At 40.2% G+C, this 15,522-nt stretch overlaps 1 protein-coding gene across 3 annotated transcripts in view; it reads right to left on the minus strand.

The window, feature by feature from the left end:
- The window catches only part of arhgap10 (Rho GTPase activating protein 10), a 48,906-nt gene that overhangs the window by 23,300 nt on the left and 10,084 nt on the right, over positions 1–15,522 (minus strand). For all 3 annotated transcript variants that reach the window (XM_034129551.1, XM_034129552.1, XM_034129550.1), the window contains exons 2-14: positions 11,489–11,584; positions 11,161–11,222; positions 9,707–9,778; positions 9,396–9,497; positions 7,327–7,437; positions 7,032–7,136; positions 5,717–5,846; positions 4,935–5,041; positions 4,676–4,770; positions 3,903–3,984; positions 3,659–3,701; positions 3,493–3,561; positions 2,913–2,987 (exon numbers count right to left, since the gene is read on the minus strand). In XM_034129551.1, the coding sequence (XP_033985442.1) occupies positions 2,913–2,987; positions 3,493–3,561; positions 3,659–3,701; positions 3,903–3,984; positions 4,676–4,770; positions 4,935–5,041; positions 5,717–5,846; positions 7,032–7,136; positions 7,327–7,437; positions 9,396–9,497; positions 9,707–9,778; positions 11,161–11,222; positions 11,489–11,584 (1,149 nt within the window). The remainder of the gene's footprint in view (positions 1–2,912; positions 2,988–3,492; positions 3,562–3,658; positions 3,702–3,902; positions 3,985–4,675; positions 4,771–4,934; positions 5,042–5,716; positions 5,847–7,031; positions 7,137–7,326; positions 7,438–9,395; positions 9,498–9,706; positions 9,779–11,160; positions 11,223–11,488; positions 11,585–15,522) is intronic.

Raw genomic sequence — 15,522 nt, forward strand, 5'->3', positions numbered from 1 at the left:
CTTTAGCTTTGTGGGTGTTAGCTGGTCTTTGACATGGACATTTATTTTTATTTCATTTAAGCACTGCAGTCAGTCAGGAGGATTGGGTGTTGCTCAACCTTCTCTGTCCACAAAATGGCTTGTCCAATATCAACTTCTGAAGCAAATGTGTTTGTAGCCAAGGTGCCTCTGCAAGTGTGTATGTGTATGTGTATGTGTATGTGTGTGTGTGTGTGTGTGTGTGTGTGTGTGTGTGTGTGTGTGTGTGTGTGTGTGTGTGTGTGTGTGTGTGTGTGTGTGTGTGTGTGTGTGTGTGTGTGTGTGTGTGTGTGTGTGTGTGGAGACGGATGGGGTCTGCTCAGGCTCTGAAGTATGCTCTTGCACAAACAGGCTTACACTTTGTAGGTCAAGGACACACAGAAACATTTTTGGCAGCAGCAGATGGAGTAGCATTGATTATGGGAGTGCTAACCATAAAGCAGAAGCAAGTCCAAATATATCATGCTTTGTTATTTGACCTTAGGTATAGATCAAGCCCTTTGGGGGATTACATAACTGTGTGGTGGCTGTAGCATAGCTTCTAAAGTTGGAACTGCAGCTCCCATGAGACAGTTGGATGCCGAAAAACATTGTTGCTATACCAATCCATTATGCAGGAAGAGTTTGGTAAACTAGGAGAACATGGATGGACCATTGCACACTTTTTAAAACTCAGAGGTGACTTGAAAAACTGTTTCCAACTATACCAGATATCATCAGATCACATCATATCATGCAATGATGGTAAAACAATAAAATAAATAAGTCTGCAATGTCATCAATCACAACAATGCATGTATATGTGGGTGTCAACAGGTAAAAGGATGAGGGTGTGCTTTTACAGGTTGGTGCAGTGATGAGAAAGTCTACTTGCTTCTCCTTTAATCACTGATTGCTTCCTGTACAGTATGTAATGACCACATTTATTTCCTTTTTGTTTTTAAATAACCCATCAAGCTGCCTGTATGCTTCATGTTAGCACCGGCAAGTGCAACAGTATTAATGTCTTTCAGAAAATACTGTCTGAAGACATGCACCATTATGTCAAAATAATATCGGGTCCCTCCCCTTTCCAGCTTTTAACTCCTCCTGAGAGGACGTTCAGAGCCACTACATTTGATTGACAAAGGGGTGTACAAGTTAGTTTTGTTTAAGTATAACCTGATTTGCTTTGCAACCTCTTGTGGGTTCTGGACTCTCACTGGCCGATAGGGTGAGTGGAAAACTGTGTTTCAAGAGTCATCAATCATAGTTTCAAGATCTTGTTTTGAATTAATGTTGTTTAACACAAGAAGAAAGCAGCATAAACATTTTAGGCATTGGATCAGCACTCTGGGACAAATTAATGTATACTCATTACCGGTCTAAATGATGAGAATGTGGAATTGAACAGGTAATTCTTCATTCCTCACATCTTTCCTCAAATGTGCCTCGCTCTGCAAGTATATCTATAGAACTAAGACGTCTTACTCAGCAGCTGTGATAGCCATATCCCATCAACACCTTACTCCCTTGCCTCAGCCCACTTGTACTTCCTGGTATGTTGTTTCCTGACACTCAATAGGTGCTGCTCTCTTTGATTTGACTGTATATGATGGGAAACTTGTTTTCTATCACTCTGTCCTCTCTGATGGGACCCTGGCTGAGAGATGAAAAGGAGGAGGAGTGGGAGGACCAAAGTCTTTCTTAAGGGTTTAAAGCTCACTGCACCCACTCACTTTGAACAGTTGAATGCATGAAAGGTTTGCAAACGTTTTGGTTTTTCTAGAAGTAGTACTACCACTGTCATTTCAGGGATAACATCCACGTTGTGTTTCAGGCCATATAATAATCAGGCAGTGAAGCAAACATTTAAAGTGTAAGTATTATCTGTATTTTCCCCCTTATTCACAATATTATGTGGAATGTCAAGCCCACAGACGAACAGAATGTTCATACAGCTTACTGCACATATTTCTTGTTTCATATCCTATAATTCATTCATAGCATTCTATTTCCATGTAAATTACTGCTTTATTTTATTGCTATTTAACTATATTTTATTACGTCCTTAAAGATTTTTTGTTTTATATTAGATTTCTTGTTTTATATTTTATGTCTGCACCATGACATCAAGTCAAATTCCTCGTATGTGTGAAAACTACCTGGCAATAAACCTGTTTCTGATTCTGATTCTGATCTGAACACTTATTTCACTCTACTCTGGCTTTCAAAAACTTTTAAGAGTGCAGCAGCAGAGTGTTAATGGAGTCCACAGCATGAGTCGGCACGTTGCGGGGCTGGATTTGGAGAGGAAGCTGAGACAGGCTGACGGCTGCCTGAGTTTGTTGTCATTCTGAACACAGAGCTGAAAGTGAGCTGGTGTCTGGTAGTGACGGCAGGGAACCAGAGAGCAGACAGCGAGCAATAGAAAGGACAGAGGACAAGCTCAATAGAAAAATAACTTGAGTGAAAGGGATTCAAGGCGAGTGAGAGAAACTGAGAAAATGGACTGATAAACTAAGCCAGCCACGTGTGCTAGAGGCAGTTTTTAGGGGTGTGTTAATGGATCAAAAGCCAAAAAGGGCGGGAGGGGTGCTGTCTGGCTGTCTGGGGGATATTCAACTAAATGAATTGAAGTTTAGATAAACCCAAGCACTTGTTGCACTTTAAAAGGGACGTGGTTCTGTTGGGATGAGTCATGGGCCGATTGTCAGGAAGTATATTTTTAATATCGACTCGACAGTCACATCCATTATGTCAACACACTCAATTCTCTGCGAGCAACCTAACATCACAGAGAAAGTGCAGTATAGCTTGTAAATTCAACTTTGAATTCTATCAAGCTCTTAACGGGAACTCTCTATGCAAAATACATTTCAAAGGCAGAAAGAAAAGAAAAGAATTTGACTTACCAATCATTAATGAGAGGAGCTTCTGGACCTTGGAGGATACCCCAACAACTCTGTACAGGCCTTGGTCATTAATACCTGATAGATAATAAAAAAAAAAAAAACGTTATTTGTATAGCACTCATCTTAATAAAGTTGAAAAATGGACAGAATATTATATGATATACATACACACAATGACAACCCTGTTTTTGTTTATGGAAACTATATATCAGATATAAGAATATGTCATTGTCATTTAATCAAATTCAGTGAGATAAACATTTGCATAAAGAAATGTTGCGTGACTTTTGTAAAAAAGTTTTTCCCCAATGGAAAAGAGGTCAGATGAGCGTGAGAACACTGAGGCAACTGAATAAGAACTTCAGTGCTACGCAGTGAAATCATTAGTATTATATGCAGTCGACACTTCCTGCAGTACCTGCCACTCTGCCTTGTTTCAACGTTGGAGCAAGTGTGCCCCCTTGTGAACAGATAACGATACTGCACGCATGTTACTGTAACTGTCCACCAATTCTCACGTTATATACAGTATCCTCCAATTAAAACTGAGCTTTTCTTTATATACATATGTGAAGCTCACCTCTCGTCTCTATGGCGCTGATCGAGTTCTTCATAAAACTCAAACCCACTTCGTCCAGCTGGGCATCAACTGCAGCAGGAAGAACATAAACAAAAACCAACAACTGTTAAGAGAATTACTAATATTCGTTTACAGATACAAAGTCTAGTACAGCTAGATGTCTTACTTCCTCTTTCTTTGGAATAAGTCCTCCCAAGATAGTGTCCAAACTGTAAAAGAAAATAACATCATCATCATCACCACGACTATTTCAAGTTGATCAAGTATGCTCAAACCTTGTGTAAGGCAGGAAATTGCAGGTATATGGAAGTGTATTGAAGTAAAAAGACGGCAGTGAAACAGAATACAGTGAGGCTACATGAGTAGAGTGTGAGTGGTAGATGATGACAGAGTGCAGGCAGCTGACTCACAGGTTCCTTGCCACCCATGGCCTCCATCCAAAACTTGTGGTCATCCTCTGACAGAGCCTGTACTGTTAGCACAGTGCCGGGCCTGTAAAAACACCACACCACATTAACATTAGACAAAGCCTGGGAGGAACAGTACAGTAAGGCGTTAGAGGATGACGGTGTCAATATCAAAATGATCGAATGAGTTTAGGAGACATGCACCTTTGAAGTGCAGCAACAAATGTAATCCCTATTAGTCATCCAAGCTGGTTTATGAGACATGGGACCAGGTGGATATCAGGTTTCTCATCTCAATCAGAATGAATGTGAGGACTCGTGTTTCCATACTAAATGTGGGGTATTGCTTTTCTATTTATACAACAGAAAAAGGGCAGGGTAGAGTTAAGTTAAGACAAACTTAGGTGTCTATTCCTGTAGGGCACAGCAGGGTGTGACAAATCCTCCAAGCTAAGTGTGTGTGGGCAGCCCTCCGACACAAATCCTGCTCTCCTACCCTCTGCAATCTGAATCACTTATCGCAGTAACTGAAACAGCGAGTGTGAGGAGCTAAGATCTTTAGCAAGACTGTTAATGTGGAATATCAGATAATATATGTGCTCTTTGGACAAGGCACATGGGTTTTTGTTGTTTTCACTAATATTAAAGAGTCATCCAAGAGAAACTTTCAAAAACCGAAATGTGACATTTAGACATGGACAAATTAATAACTGCAACTACAAGCATAATACAAATACAGTGTTTATTTAAAAACAGTGTTTCAGGTGGTGACGTACCGGTCTGTTATGTCGAGTTCTAAGCAGAACCTCCTGTCCAACACGTCTGTTGTTTTGCGGAGACAGGATTTAAGCGTGACGGACTCGGTCTCACCCTGAAAACAAAAGACCAAAATGTACTGTACAGAATGTTGTAATGACAACAAGTAATAAAGATAGCATAGCATTTGAAAAATCAAACATTGCAAAGTGGCTGAGATATGATACAAATAGTTTGCTATTGATAACCCATGATTCTATTTGTTCTATGACTACTCACAATCTTGCCACCAGATCTGTGGTCAAAGGTCACCATGTGTAGGATCTTCTGCTCTTTGACAAACGTGGAGTAACGCTTCACCCAACTTGAGCCAAAGGGAGGTGGTCCTGAGGAAAAAAGGATGTAAAACAGACATTCAACTTGAGCTGTGACGTTAAAGTACAATTTCATGCAAAACGATGTTGTTTCCAGCCTCTCAAATACTGCATATATATTCCCTTCTTTTCTCACTATATCAAATTTAACTGAATATCTTTTGTGTTTTAGACATTATCTTGGACTTGGACATTGGTCAATATTTTGTGCTTTACATGGACCAAACAAATAATGGTTTAAAAAAGTGAATTACCTGCAGATTAATTGACTATGAAAATAATTGAAGCTTCACATTCAACACTATTTAGAGCCACAATAACAACTCTTTTACATGGTCTGTTTTTTAGGAATATTTTGCAGATGCATCAGACTGCATGACGCTGTTTAGATTTGCATTTGAACATGGATGTTTTATTCATATTGGGAATGAAAGAACATCACTTTTCTGTCCAGAATTGCACACAAAAACACCTTAGATAACGTCAATAACAACATACAGTAAGTACAAAAAACAAGTTGTGTTTTTCAAAATCCCCTTTGGACCATGACATAGGGCAGTGTATTTTTGGAGAGTTTGTCATGTGTTCTAGCCTTGACCTTATTTCCTTGCAGTAGAGTGTGTGTTATGAATGGGCGTAATATGACTCCCAATATTAAAATACATGAGAACTATAAAAAGGTCTTACGTTTTTCCTGAACATAGAGGTAGCCTTCGAAGCTGATAGCGCTGGTCTGCCTGTAATCCTGAGGTGCCTCCCTTATCCTCTTCATCAGCTCGTACACCTCTGATCGCGCGCCCTCAAATCGACTCCTCGTCTGGGGGGGGGAGGGGAGAGGAAGCAAACACATGCTCCAGGAAGTCACTTCCTGATGCTCAGCGATTAGGTAGGACGACCTTGCTAATGAGAGGTCGCTGCAAATCAAAACTTATGAGCTTCCCTTGGAAACCCCTTTTATTTCCATGAAATCAGTTGAGTGGTAGTTATCTGAATCTAAGAACGAAACCGAGATATGACTAATGGCACTGCATAAAAGAAACCAAACCGATGGAGGTACGTAGTGAACAGATGGTTGAAAAAAGATAAAACATGATGATGTAGTATCAGAATTTATTCTCAGGAGTTGGTGGCCAAAATGGAGAGAAAAAGGCAAGTCAATATTGGACTTGTATCTGACGGATAGACCCAAAGGCCCATGACGCTCTGTTTGGAGCTTTATTGTTAATGTTAGGTAGGAATGATTTTTGAAGTACCATGGGAACTTTATAAACTGTTATGAAGGTTTTATGACATGGGCCCTCTCTGCCCTTCAGGTATCAAAATTTCCCTCCGAATCATACTGTATAAGGCTCAGCATGTTTTCTATTCGTAAGGTAAATCACATAAATTGTATAGAGGCAATTGTTGTCATTAGCCGCTTTCACACCAAGTACTTTGCCGTACTTAGTTCCCAGCACTTAGTACCCAGCATGGAACTAAGAGCAGATCGCGTTCACACCGGAACAAGTTCCTGAGGGAAGATTACGCAAATGAAGCCGCTGACGTCACGTCTTCTTCTTCGGGTTTACTGGCAGGCCGCAAACAACTTCACGGCGTATACTGCCACCCGCGCACCCATGTTTTTTTTTGTGTTGCCATAAGTTATTCTCTCTCTGTTGGTGCGCGGGGCTAATGCTAATGCTAATAATGCTAATGCCAGCAAATGCAATGGCGGCTTCACAAAACTTCTCAGAGTTTTACGGGGCGTGGTTTGCAATTCGCCCAGCCAATCAGAAATTGGAACTTTTTTCTCCCCAGGAAAGTACCACCTCTCTAGCAGGCATTAAAAAAGGGGGTAAAAGTTCTTATGAACCAAGTTCTCTTTTTGGTGTGAACGCAAAATCCCAGGAACTATCGGAACTAAAAGTACGGGGAAAAGTACTCCGGTGTGAAAGCGCCTATTGTCATTGACTCATCCTGTCCAAAGTACAGATATAACAATAAAACCTTCATAATTTCTTACATTCTGAATATTGATCTGCAGAGCTCTTTTATAATGGTCAAAGTCCTTGGCGAGCTCGAAGCCCTGATGATAGAAGGTGAAGACTGTCTGAAAGAAGGCCAGCATCTACAAAGATCACAACACAGGGAACAAATGATAAGAGATGTTAATCTAAAGAGTCAGCAAGTGAAAGAGAAACTCATAACAAAATCACTTGTAACCTAACCCCATGTGACATATCCTATACTGCCCTTCACTTTTATTAAACTGAAAAAGACAAGCCACGTCAGTGCTGACACTGAGCTGCGTCGCTCACCGGCTCCACACACTCAAACTTCTTTCTCTCCTGGATCTCCTGCAGTTTGCACACATATTCCAGTGACTCCTCCTGAAAGTGCAGCCTCACGTTTTCCACCTGGAGGTCTGCCTGTGGAGGTGGAGAACACACACAGGGATGATTACAGAGGGACGCATGGAAGCAAAGAAGAAACATTATGATCACTGCGATACAGTGTAATTTGAGGTTTCGCCCTGTTATGGCACTATGCTGTTTGTTCTAATGTGATCTCTCATAAATCTGAAATTGTTTAAACAATTATAACTGTTTTATTCATTATAACTATTTCTTTTTGGTATTTCATAGTAACTCGATATTTTGCTTTTTAATTCAGATTGCGTGAAAGTTGTATATGCTTGTTTGCATTTAATGTTGTGCTGCATTTTCATCCTAATGAGACTTTTACCTTGTCAAATTCTTGCTAAGGGGATATTATAATTGGTTGGTTGGTTAGTGCTCTACCAAATATTCAAAACATTGTTCTATATATAGCTCCAAATAACAGGTGTGTCTCAGAGGGCTGCATAATCTTTTAAACATACAACACCCTCTGTCCTTATACTTTTGAATCTGATGAAAATAGTATATACTTAAAATACCCCAAAAACTGTAACAGCAAAACAGAATATTCAAAAAATTCCTCAAGAAAACTAACGAAAGTGCAACAAAAGAAGATTCCTCTGCTGAACTGACGTGTATAGACAGAGGACACAGACAACTGTAAACCATGGGGCAATTTAGAGTTTCTAGTTAATCTCCAGCAACCTGCCTTTCTTTGGACTGTGGGAAGCACCCAGAGCACCCAGAGGGCAGATTCACACAGTGAAGCCCCGGCAGGACGGGGGGTGGGGGAGATTTGTTTACTTTTTGCTGAGAGAGGACAACGCAAACTACTATGCCATCCCAGAAGTACAGTGAACATCAAAGAACTGCAGAGTACCTATGCTTGAATATAGAATGAATACAATATAGCATTTATAAATGTATACTTTATTACGGTATACCAAGATTTGTAATGTAACACAACTAAAGAATAACTGGTTGATATCCTCTCAAACTTAAAGTCAACTACTGATAAGTGTCACTTTTTATACATTTTGAGTAAGATCTAAGTTCACATAGGTTATGGTACTATTGTCGCCAATAATGCAAGTCAACACTTTTACATTTGAAGAATATTACGAATTTTTGTGAAATAATAAATAAAAGATTTATTAAACCATAAATGAAATGGTCTTTTACTTTTGTGACACTATCCTCGTGTTGGCTACAATGTTGGTGACATTCTTATGTTGACAAAAACGTACAGTATGTAAACACAACAGGCAACATCGAGGACAGCAGCAATTATTAAGGTCAGTCAATATATTACATAATATGTCAATAACGTAATTAGAATGACAGGCCTAAGTTAACATAGTGACTTACATAATATATGCTTCTGTTTATTGAGTTTCATTTAAAACTGTGGCAGTGTTGTGGCCAGGAACAAATCACAGGGTCTATTTATTCAAGTCGGATAGAAATCAGTGTTGGTGTTCCACAAGAGTCACAGAGAACAGAACAGCCTGCAGTCATGACGTCAACCACTTCAAGTCTCCTCGCTGCTTGTGTATACAACATATGGGTACTGTAAGCCTTAAATGGCTACATGGCATGGCAAAGACAAGATGGAAACAAAACATAGTTTAGTGTAGGTTGCTAAATCCTCCACATACTGTATAAAATGTCCATGTCATGGTACTGTAGCATGGATCGTTCCCTAAGCTACAGCAATCAAGTTTGACCTTGGCAGTACAGCTAAAGTGAGCACACATTTCCTTCCGATACAAGCCAGGAAAACTGTTGCTGCGAGGCATGTCAGTGGAAACCCACATGGTCCAGAAGGCTTTGCAGCGAGGCACTTCCCCCATGGCACCAGAGGCCGAAATCAAAAACAGGGACTTTCAAACTAAACAAAGTACTGTTTTGTCTCTTTTGCCGTCATAATGAATTGCTTTTCTGCATGTCACATATATGTGTTGGATAGTTTAGGCAAGGATAAATACCTCTTGTAGCTGGGGCTCTTTCTTCTTTGCCGACATATTCAGAAGCTTTTCCAGAGAGCTGTAGTACTTCTCCGTTTCTTTCTCATACCTCTTTCTTTCCGCCTTAGAAAAGATAGTGGAGTAAAAGCAGAAAGGGAAAACAAAAAAACTTGATTAATGTTGAGGACAAAGGAGTCAAAACTGTTACTGGTACAATTCATTTGCTATTGCCATCCAACTGTCATCCAATCATTAGGGTACACCAAGCAAACAAATGGATCAACTAAGAGCTAAACCACACATGTTGGGAACAAATAAACATCATACATTACCCTTACTACACCAAGATGGTCTTTCCTGAACTTCTCCAGGGGTTTCATTAAGGTTTCTGTGATGTTTCTCATCTAAACAAGGAACGGAGAACAAAACAAAGCCTTCATTATAGCCCAAGTCAATGAAAACCCCTATTGATATTTCATACCGTGTGACACAAAGGTTTTTCCAGCTTGTTTTGACACCAGTAAAGAATGGCTGGTACTAGATGACATCATTATTGGTTGTTTGATGGAGTGACAATTTAAAAGTTATTTTAAACCAAAAGTAAAATCCAATAGTGTACTAGGGAATTGTGACACCCCTAATAACTATTGTTTATAATAGATTGTTTTCTTCCAGTAATGAAATGAATGGATTCTTCCTCATTCCTCCAGTGCTTCTGCTATGCTGGCTGTAAGACATGTCCGTGCCTGCACAGCCATCCTACCTTTCCTAACTTTGCACTGTGATGTCATCCCACTATGCTGAGCAGGGTGTTTACCATTATGATCTGAGCCAGGCGCTACAACAGTCATCTCAGTCGGCTTCTGATGATGGGCCCTAACCTCAGACTCTACAGACAGACATTACAACACAAGGGCTGTTCATGGAAAGTAGCAAACACTACATTGTTTATCTCCGTCAGAAGAAGAGGAATGTTTCAAATGTATTTCTTAAGAAAGTATTCAACACTATCTCTTGCCATCAAACTACTACGGAATCTTCAAATGAGGAGCTTTTACAAGTTTATTACATAACATCTACAGATCACAAATAAATCACAAGACAAGAGGGTGCATCATGTCTTTTATCACAGAATTGTCATAGCGACACTTACACAACACTTCAGGGTTGGATTTGTCACCATTAAAACCAGGCTTCCTTTAATAATTCTGTAACTTCCTCTATATTGGTTATGTGATTTCAGTGGTTTACAAATTAGCAACTTTGACGACGCTCTCGATGCAGGAGCTGTTTTTATGGTGGTGTGTCTTAATGGGCTATATTGTAGCGGACATGTTGACAGTACTAGCTTCTGTGAAACTATCTTGGTATTTAAAGCGTGGTTGTAATAAAGTGGATTCTTTGCCTTCTGCAGCCACTCCCAGGCTGTGTGACAGTGACCCTTAGACAGGCACAAAGGGAGGAACTGCTTGAACACTATCCATAATACTTAGACACACTCAAGGGAACGGATATGTGCTGCCTGCTTGATGATTGGGCTGTATTGTACATTGGAGGAAATTATATTATGAGTATCTGTCTGGATCTCTGGCAGATGACAGAGGCAGACATTAATAGATGCAAGTACCAAATATGGGCAGTAATAGGTGTAGGCTGGTTGGCAATGCACACACTGCAAGCAGACAAGGTTAAACTATCCATGTGCAATACACCACAGACACACACACACACACACACACAGGTATTTCCACTGGCTTTCAAGCAGGTTCAAACTGGTTGCTCTCACCATCAGCTCTCTTTGGTCTTCGAGGTTCTTGAGGAATGAGGAGAACTCTTGCAAAGATTCATCTGAAGAAAAAAAAATCATAGTAATAAATACAGTTATTTTTGCCTGACTCATTCTCTCTCTCTCTCTCTCTCTCTCACACACACACGCACAAACATACACACAGAAGTAGCTTAAAATACATTATGATTAACAGCTGTTCCCAACACAGGTGCACATCAAAAACTGCTCTTAATTTGCTGCTAGAGAAAGAACTGTAAATAAACATTTACAGGGCAAGTCTGCACAGTGGTGACAAAGCCTAGTGAGGCGGTGAAACCACACTTACCAATACACTTCTCATCATCCGTCTTTGCATCGCCAATATATTCAAACTGAAACTCTCCCAGGTTCTGCGCGAACTTTCGCTGTGCCATCCCAAGCTCTGCAAGAAAATAGAAAAAACATTACAATCATTGCATTTAAAAGGATGCAGAATGCTAAATATATTTTTTCTAAATGTTCTTAACAAAAAACAAAAAAAACATAAGCAATCGAGAAAAGGAGGTCTGATGCTTCACACGGAGTTAACCACTTTGCAAACATCCTGTTTGTCAGCAGTCGGATTAACAGGATGTCAAACTCGGAGGGCAGGTACCACAAGTTAGCACATGCCAAAAGAGAGCAAAGTATATTGAATCATCTGTTTGCCAGTCATAGCTAACACAAATAATGAGAAGATAAATAGTATGATGCTTGATAGCCTCAGAAAAAAGTTGATAGTATACCTTTGGGTTGCTAAATATAAACAATTCATTTCAATGTATGTCTAGATATAGTATGTTTGTCTTGTTCCGCTGATATAACACTAATGTCATGTACTGTTATATCAGTCTTAGGCTTAGTCCTTCCTTAAACAAGCATTGCATTAGCAACACGGGTAAGTATGGTCTTTTACTAAAACCACTAAAGTATATTCTTACTTGGTTAATACCACAAACTATTTTCAGATATTGATTTAGATTTGTTTCTACAGCACAGATGACAAACAAACATCTAATTGCCATCTTAGCATAAGTAAACCTGATATTTAAATGTGTAGCACAGCTTTTATAAAATGAAAGAAACAAAAGTAACCTCTTTGCTGATTAGCTCCTCATGCCAGATGTACAGATGAGAGGATTTCATAACAAAATAGGCCTAACCCTTCTGGAAAGACCATCATCTTCTCTCTGAGGAGTGCGCTCACTCATGTAAGCTAACCCTGAATTATCCCCTGGATCTGCATTAAAACAATTTCAGATTTTGAAAAGATAAATGATATTTAAGTCCAGCGTCCTCTACAGCCCTTGCATACACAGCAAAACAAGTCTATTTCCAAACAGTGAAGAGATTCCCTGAGGTGGGATCTCTGACCCACGGCCATCCCCTAGGGAAGCATGACAGAATGTGGCAGGGGTATTTTAAGACTGGAGCTGTGCAGTATACTGAGGAGCAGTGTCATTGGATTTGGCAGATAGCTGGGGCTCTATTGGGAACAATTAAACTGAGCTATACAACTGAAAAGAGCTCTGCACACATCTGTATCTGCTACAGAATCACTCCACAGCTGGCTGGAATGTAGTGCTGCAACTAATGAGATCATATTTTATACAGAGTCATTTTACAAAATAATCTACATGGTCTTTCCAGTATAAGAAAAAGGGTTACATCAATGAGAAATAGCTGTCATTACTTTCAGGAGCTAGAGGGATTTGATCAAACTGCTTCATATAAAACCAGAACAGTTTTGCAACAGAGGAAAATACATTAGTTTGTTCCCTCATTGTTGGAAAGATCCTTTCAAAATGATGAACCCATTGGTAAACTATATAGATTTTCTGTTCACAAACAAAGGTCCCGGAGTGGATTTAAAGTGGGAATGTACAGCTATGCATATTGGTCCACAAGGCCATACATGAGCCTCTGTAACTTAGAAATCAGGCTTAGCTTAATGCTGCAGAGGCCATCCAATATTTTATGATATTTTATAGAAAAAGCCCTGTATTTTCAATAACTTAACAATTACTCGCGACCTTTGCAAATGTGGGCTTTTTTTTTTTTAAATAAAGATTACAATCAAATGTAATTACAACATTTGTTTTATTCGCCCTGTTTATTTCTATCCATGTCTACCCTGCTGACTACACACTCCAGGTTCTCTGAGCAGTGTGTGTACACATGCTATGGATTAAAGCTATAGCAGGGTGCAAAGCCCAAACATGTGAGAGGTGGTGTTGTTGGAAAAGGTCTGCCTGAGCCTGGCACAAAGGGCAAAGCTTCTGCCTCAACACTTCATTTCAAACAGTAAGGCCCTAGCCACACGGAGACCGTAACGAAAACGAACCGAATTCGACATCAAAAAGGTCTTCCGTCCACACGCAAACGGCACCAGAAACGTGTCCGTCCACACGAGACCGCTCGACCCGTTGGAGACGCTGTAAGTGGCGCTGTACTTCCGCCACAAAATACACCAAAAGCAGCGAAGAAGACTTCCCGAGCATGCATGGTTGCCATGGTTGCCCTTCTGTTTATTCTCCGCGATGGATTTAGCAGCAGAGGTGGGGAGAGGCAGGGCTCTGGCTCTTTTCCTCCCTCCCCGAGGCAAGCGTGTGCTCCTGCTGTAAATCTCTCCGGTAGTCCACCAGCAGATGAAAAACACCCACCTCTCTGCCTCTTCCAAGGGACGAGGAAACCGTGCGGCAGAGTTTCCGTTTTTCTCCGGTCAACATGTCCGTTAAAGTTTAAATATTTATAATCTTTCATTATAAAAGTGCCGGTCAAAGGTCTTCTTTGTTATTTATTGAGCTTTAAAACAAATGAATAACGACTCTATATAATAATATAAGAATAATACACGGAGCCTCTCTTTTCCTCCCCCTCTCCTGACAGCCCGTCAGTATTTTCGTTATCAGGAAATGATCGTATAGGGCGTAATCACGGAGACGTTTGGCCCCCCAGAGCGTTGCGTCCGCAGATCTACCCACCTTGGGACCCCGTTATCGTTTACCCTGTCGGCCTCGTGTGGCCGAACCGTCTATATGATAGAGAACTGTAGCGGATACGACCCGTATTGTCTCCGTGTGGCTGCAGCCTAAGGCATCTACTGCTAGTTGCTCTTCAGCTCAATATCAAATCTTCACAATCCCAAAGCACACAAGCAAAACAGGCAAACAAACACCTGCGTTTGACTCCTTAAGCCAATTTGTGTAAATGATTGACCCACAGGAAACCAAGGGACCCAGACAATGGGACAGCTTGTGTATCAGTCTTTTGTTTGTTCTTTAAGTAGGTCTCAATATAGCACTAGGAGGAAATGTGTTTTCTTTACGAGTGAGTGAGGTCATTGTTGCTCTTCAGAAATTAAAAGTAGAAATAGAAAAAGAAAGGCCTAAGAAATGTGTACAATTGCATAAGAGCAAGCTGACTTGTTACTTAAAATAACAAATCAGATACAGCATCTTTAACCTTTGAATGTAAAAAATATATTTGAATGACAGTAAGCAAAACAAAAAGGACTCATAACCTGTGTATGGCTGCTAATAGCTCATTTCTTGGCTCATGAACTTCTGCAAGACACTGCACAGACCTAACTTTAGATCATAAATCACGCCTGGAGAGGGTCTTCATCTGTTCTTTGCTCGGCTACCACAGAGACACAGTAAACAGAAAACAGGCCACTGCCAAAGCGACATTAAGAGACTGACAAACACTAGTGGTAGGGTGTTACGTCCTCTGCCTCAGGCACCTCACTAAAAACAGTATGTTGGTGAATTCAGAAGAGGGAGGAGCATTATGGGATCCCTTGTTATTGTTAACTTATAATCAGATGCGAGTTCCTGCAAGAATGTACTATTTTAGAGTAGAGAGTTATATAATACATTTGTGTCTTTCAACAAAAGCTCATACACAATACTAGCTACTTTACTTTCCTGTTGTTTCTGTGACAGAGGTGACTTCTATCTGGTGTAAACAAAACCTGATAAACCGCTATGAGGGAGTTTTGAAGTACGGGTTACGGGCATTATCTTCAAAATAAAGGTATGGCAAAAAATAAGGTCGTTATTTTGAAAGCAAACACTTGCTACGCTGAGTATAGTCATTTTCTTTGAAGTGAGGGTGAAATCTAGAAGGAATCCAAACCACACAGACAGCTCAAATCCAGGCAGGACGATAAAGTCCATAAAAGGTGATTCTGGTCACTCTGCTGTAGGCAATAGTCTTCATTTGCAGCAAGTGGAAAGAGTGCAGAGAACTCAAACCATCCTATATTAGTATGGTCTATGACACTATCATTTTCACCAAGCAGGACAGAGACAAGACAAGACATATTTCCATTGGATC

The sequence above is a fragment of the Trematomus bernacchii genome, unplaced genomic scaffold (genome assembly GCF_902827165.1).
Source record: "Trematomus bernacchii unplaced genomic scaffold, fTreBer1.1, whole genome shotgun sequence".
Taxonomy (NCBI): Eukaryota; Metazoa; Chordata; class Actinopteri; order Perciformes; family Nototheniidae; genus Trematomus; species Trematomus bernacchii.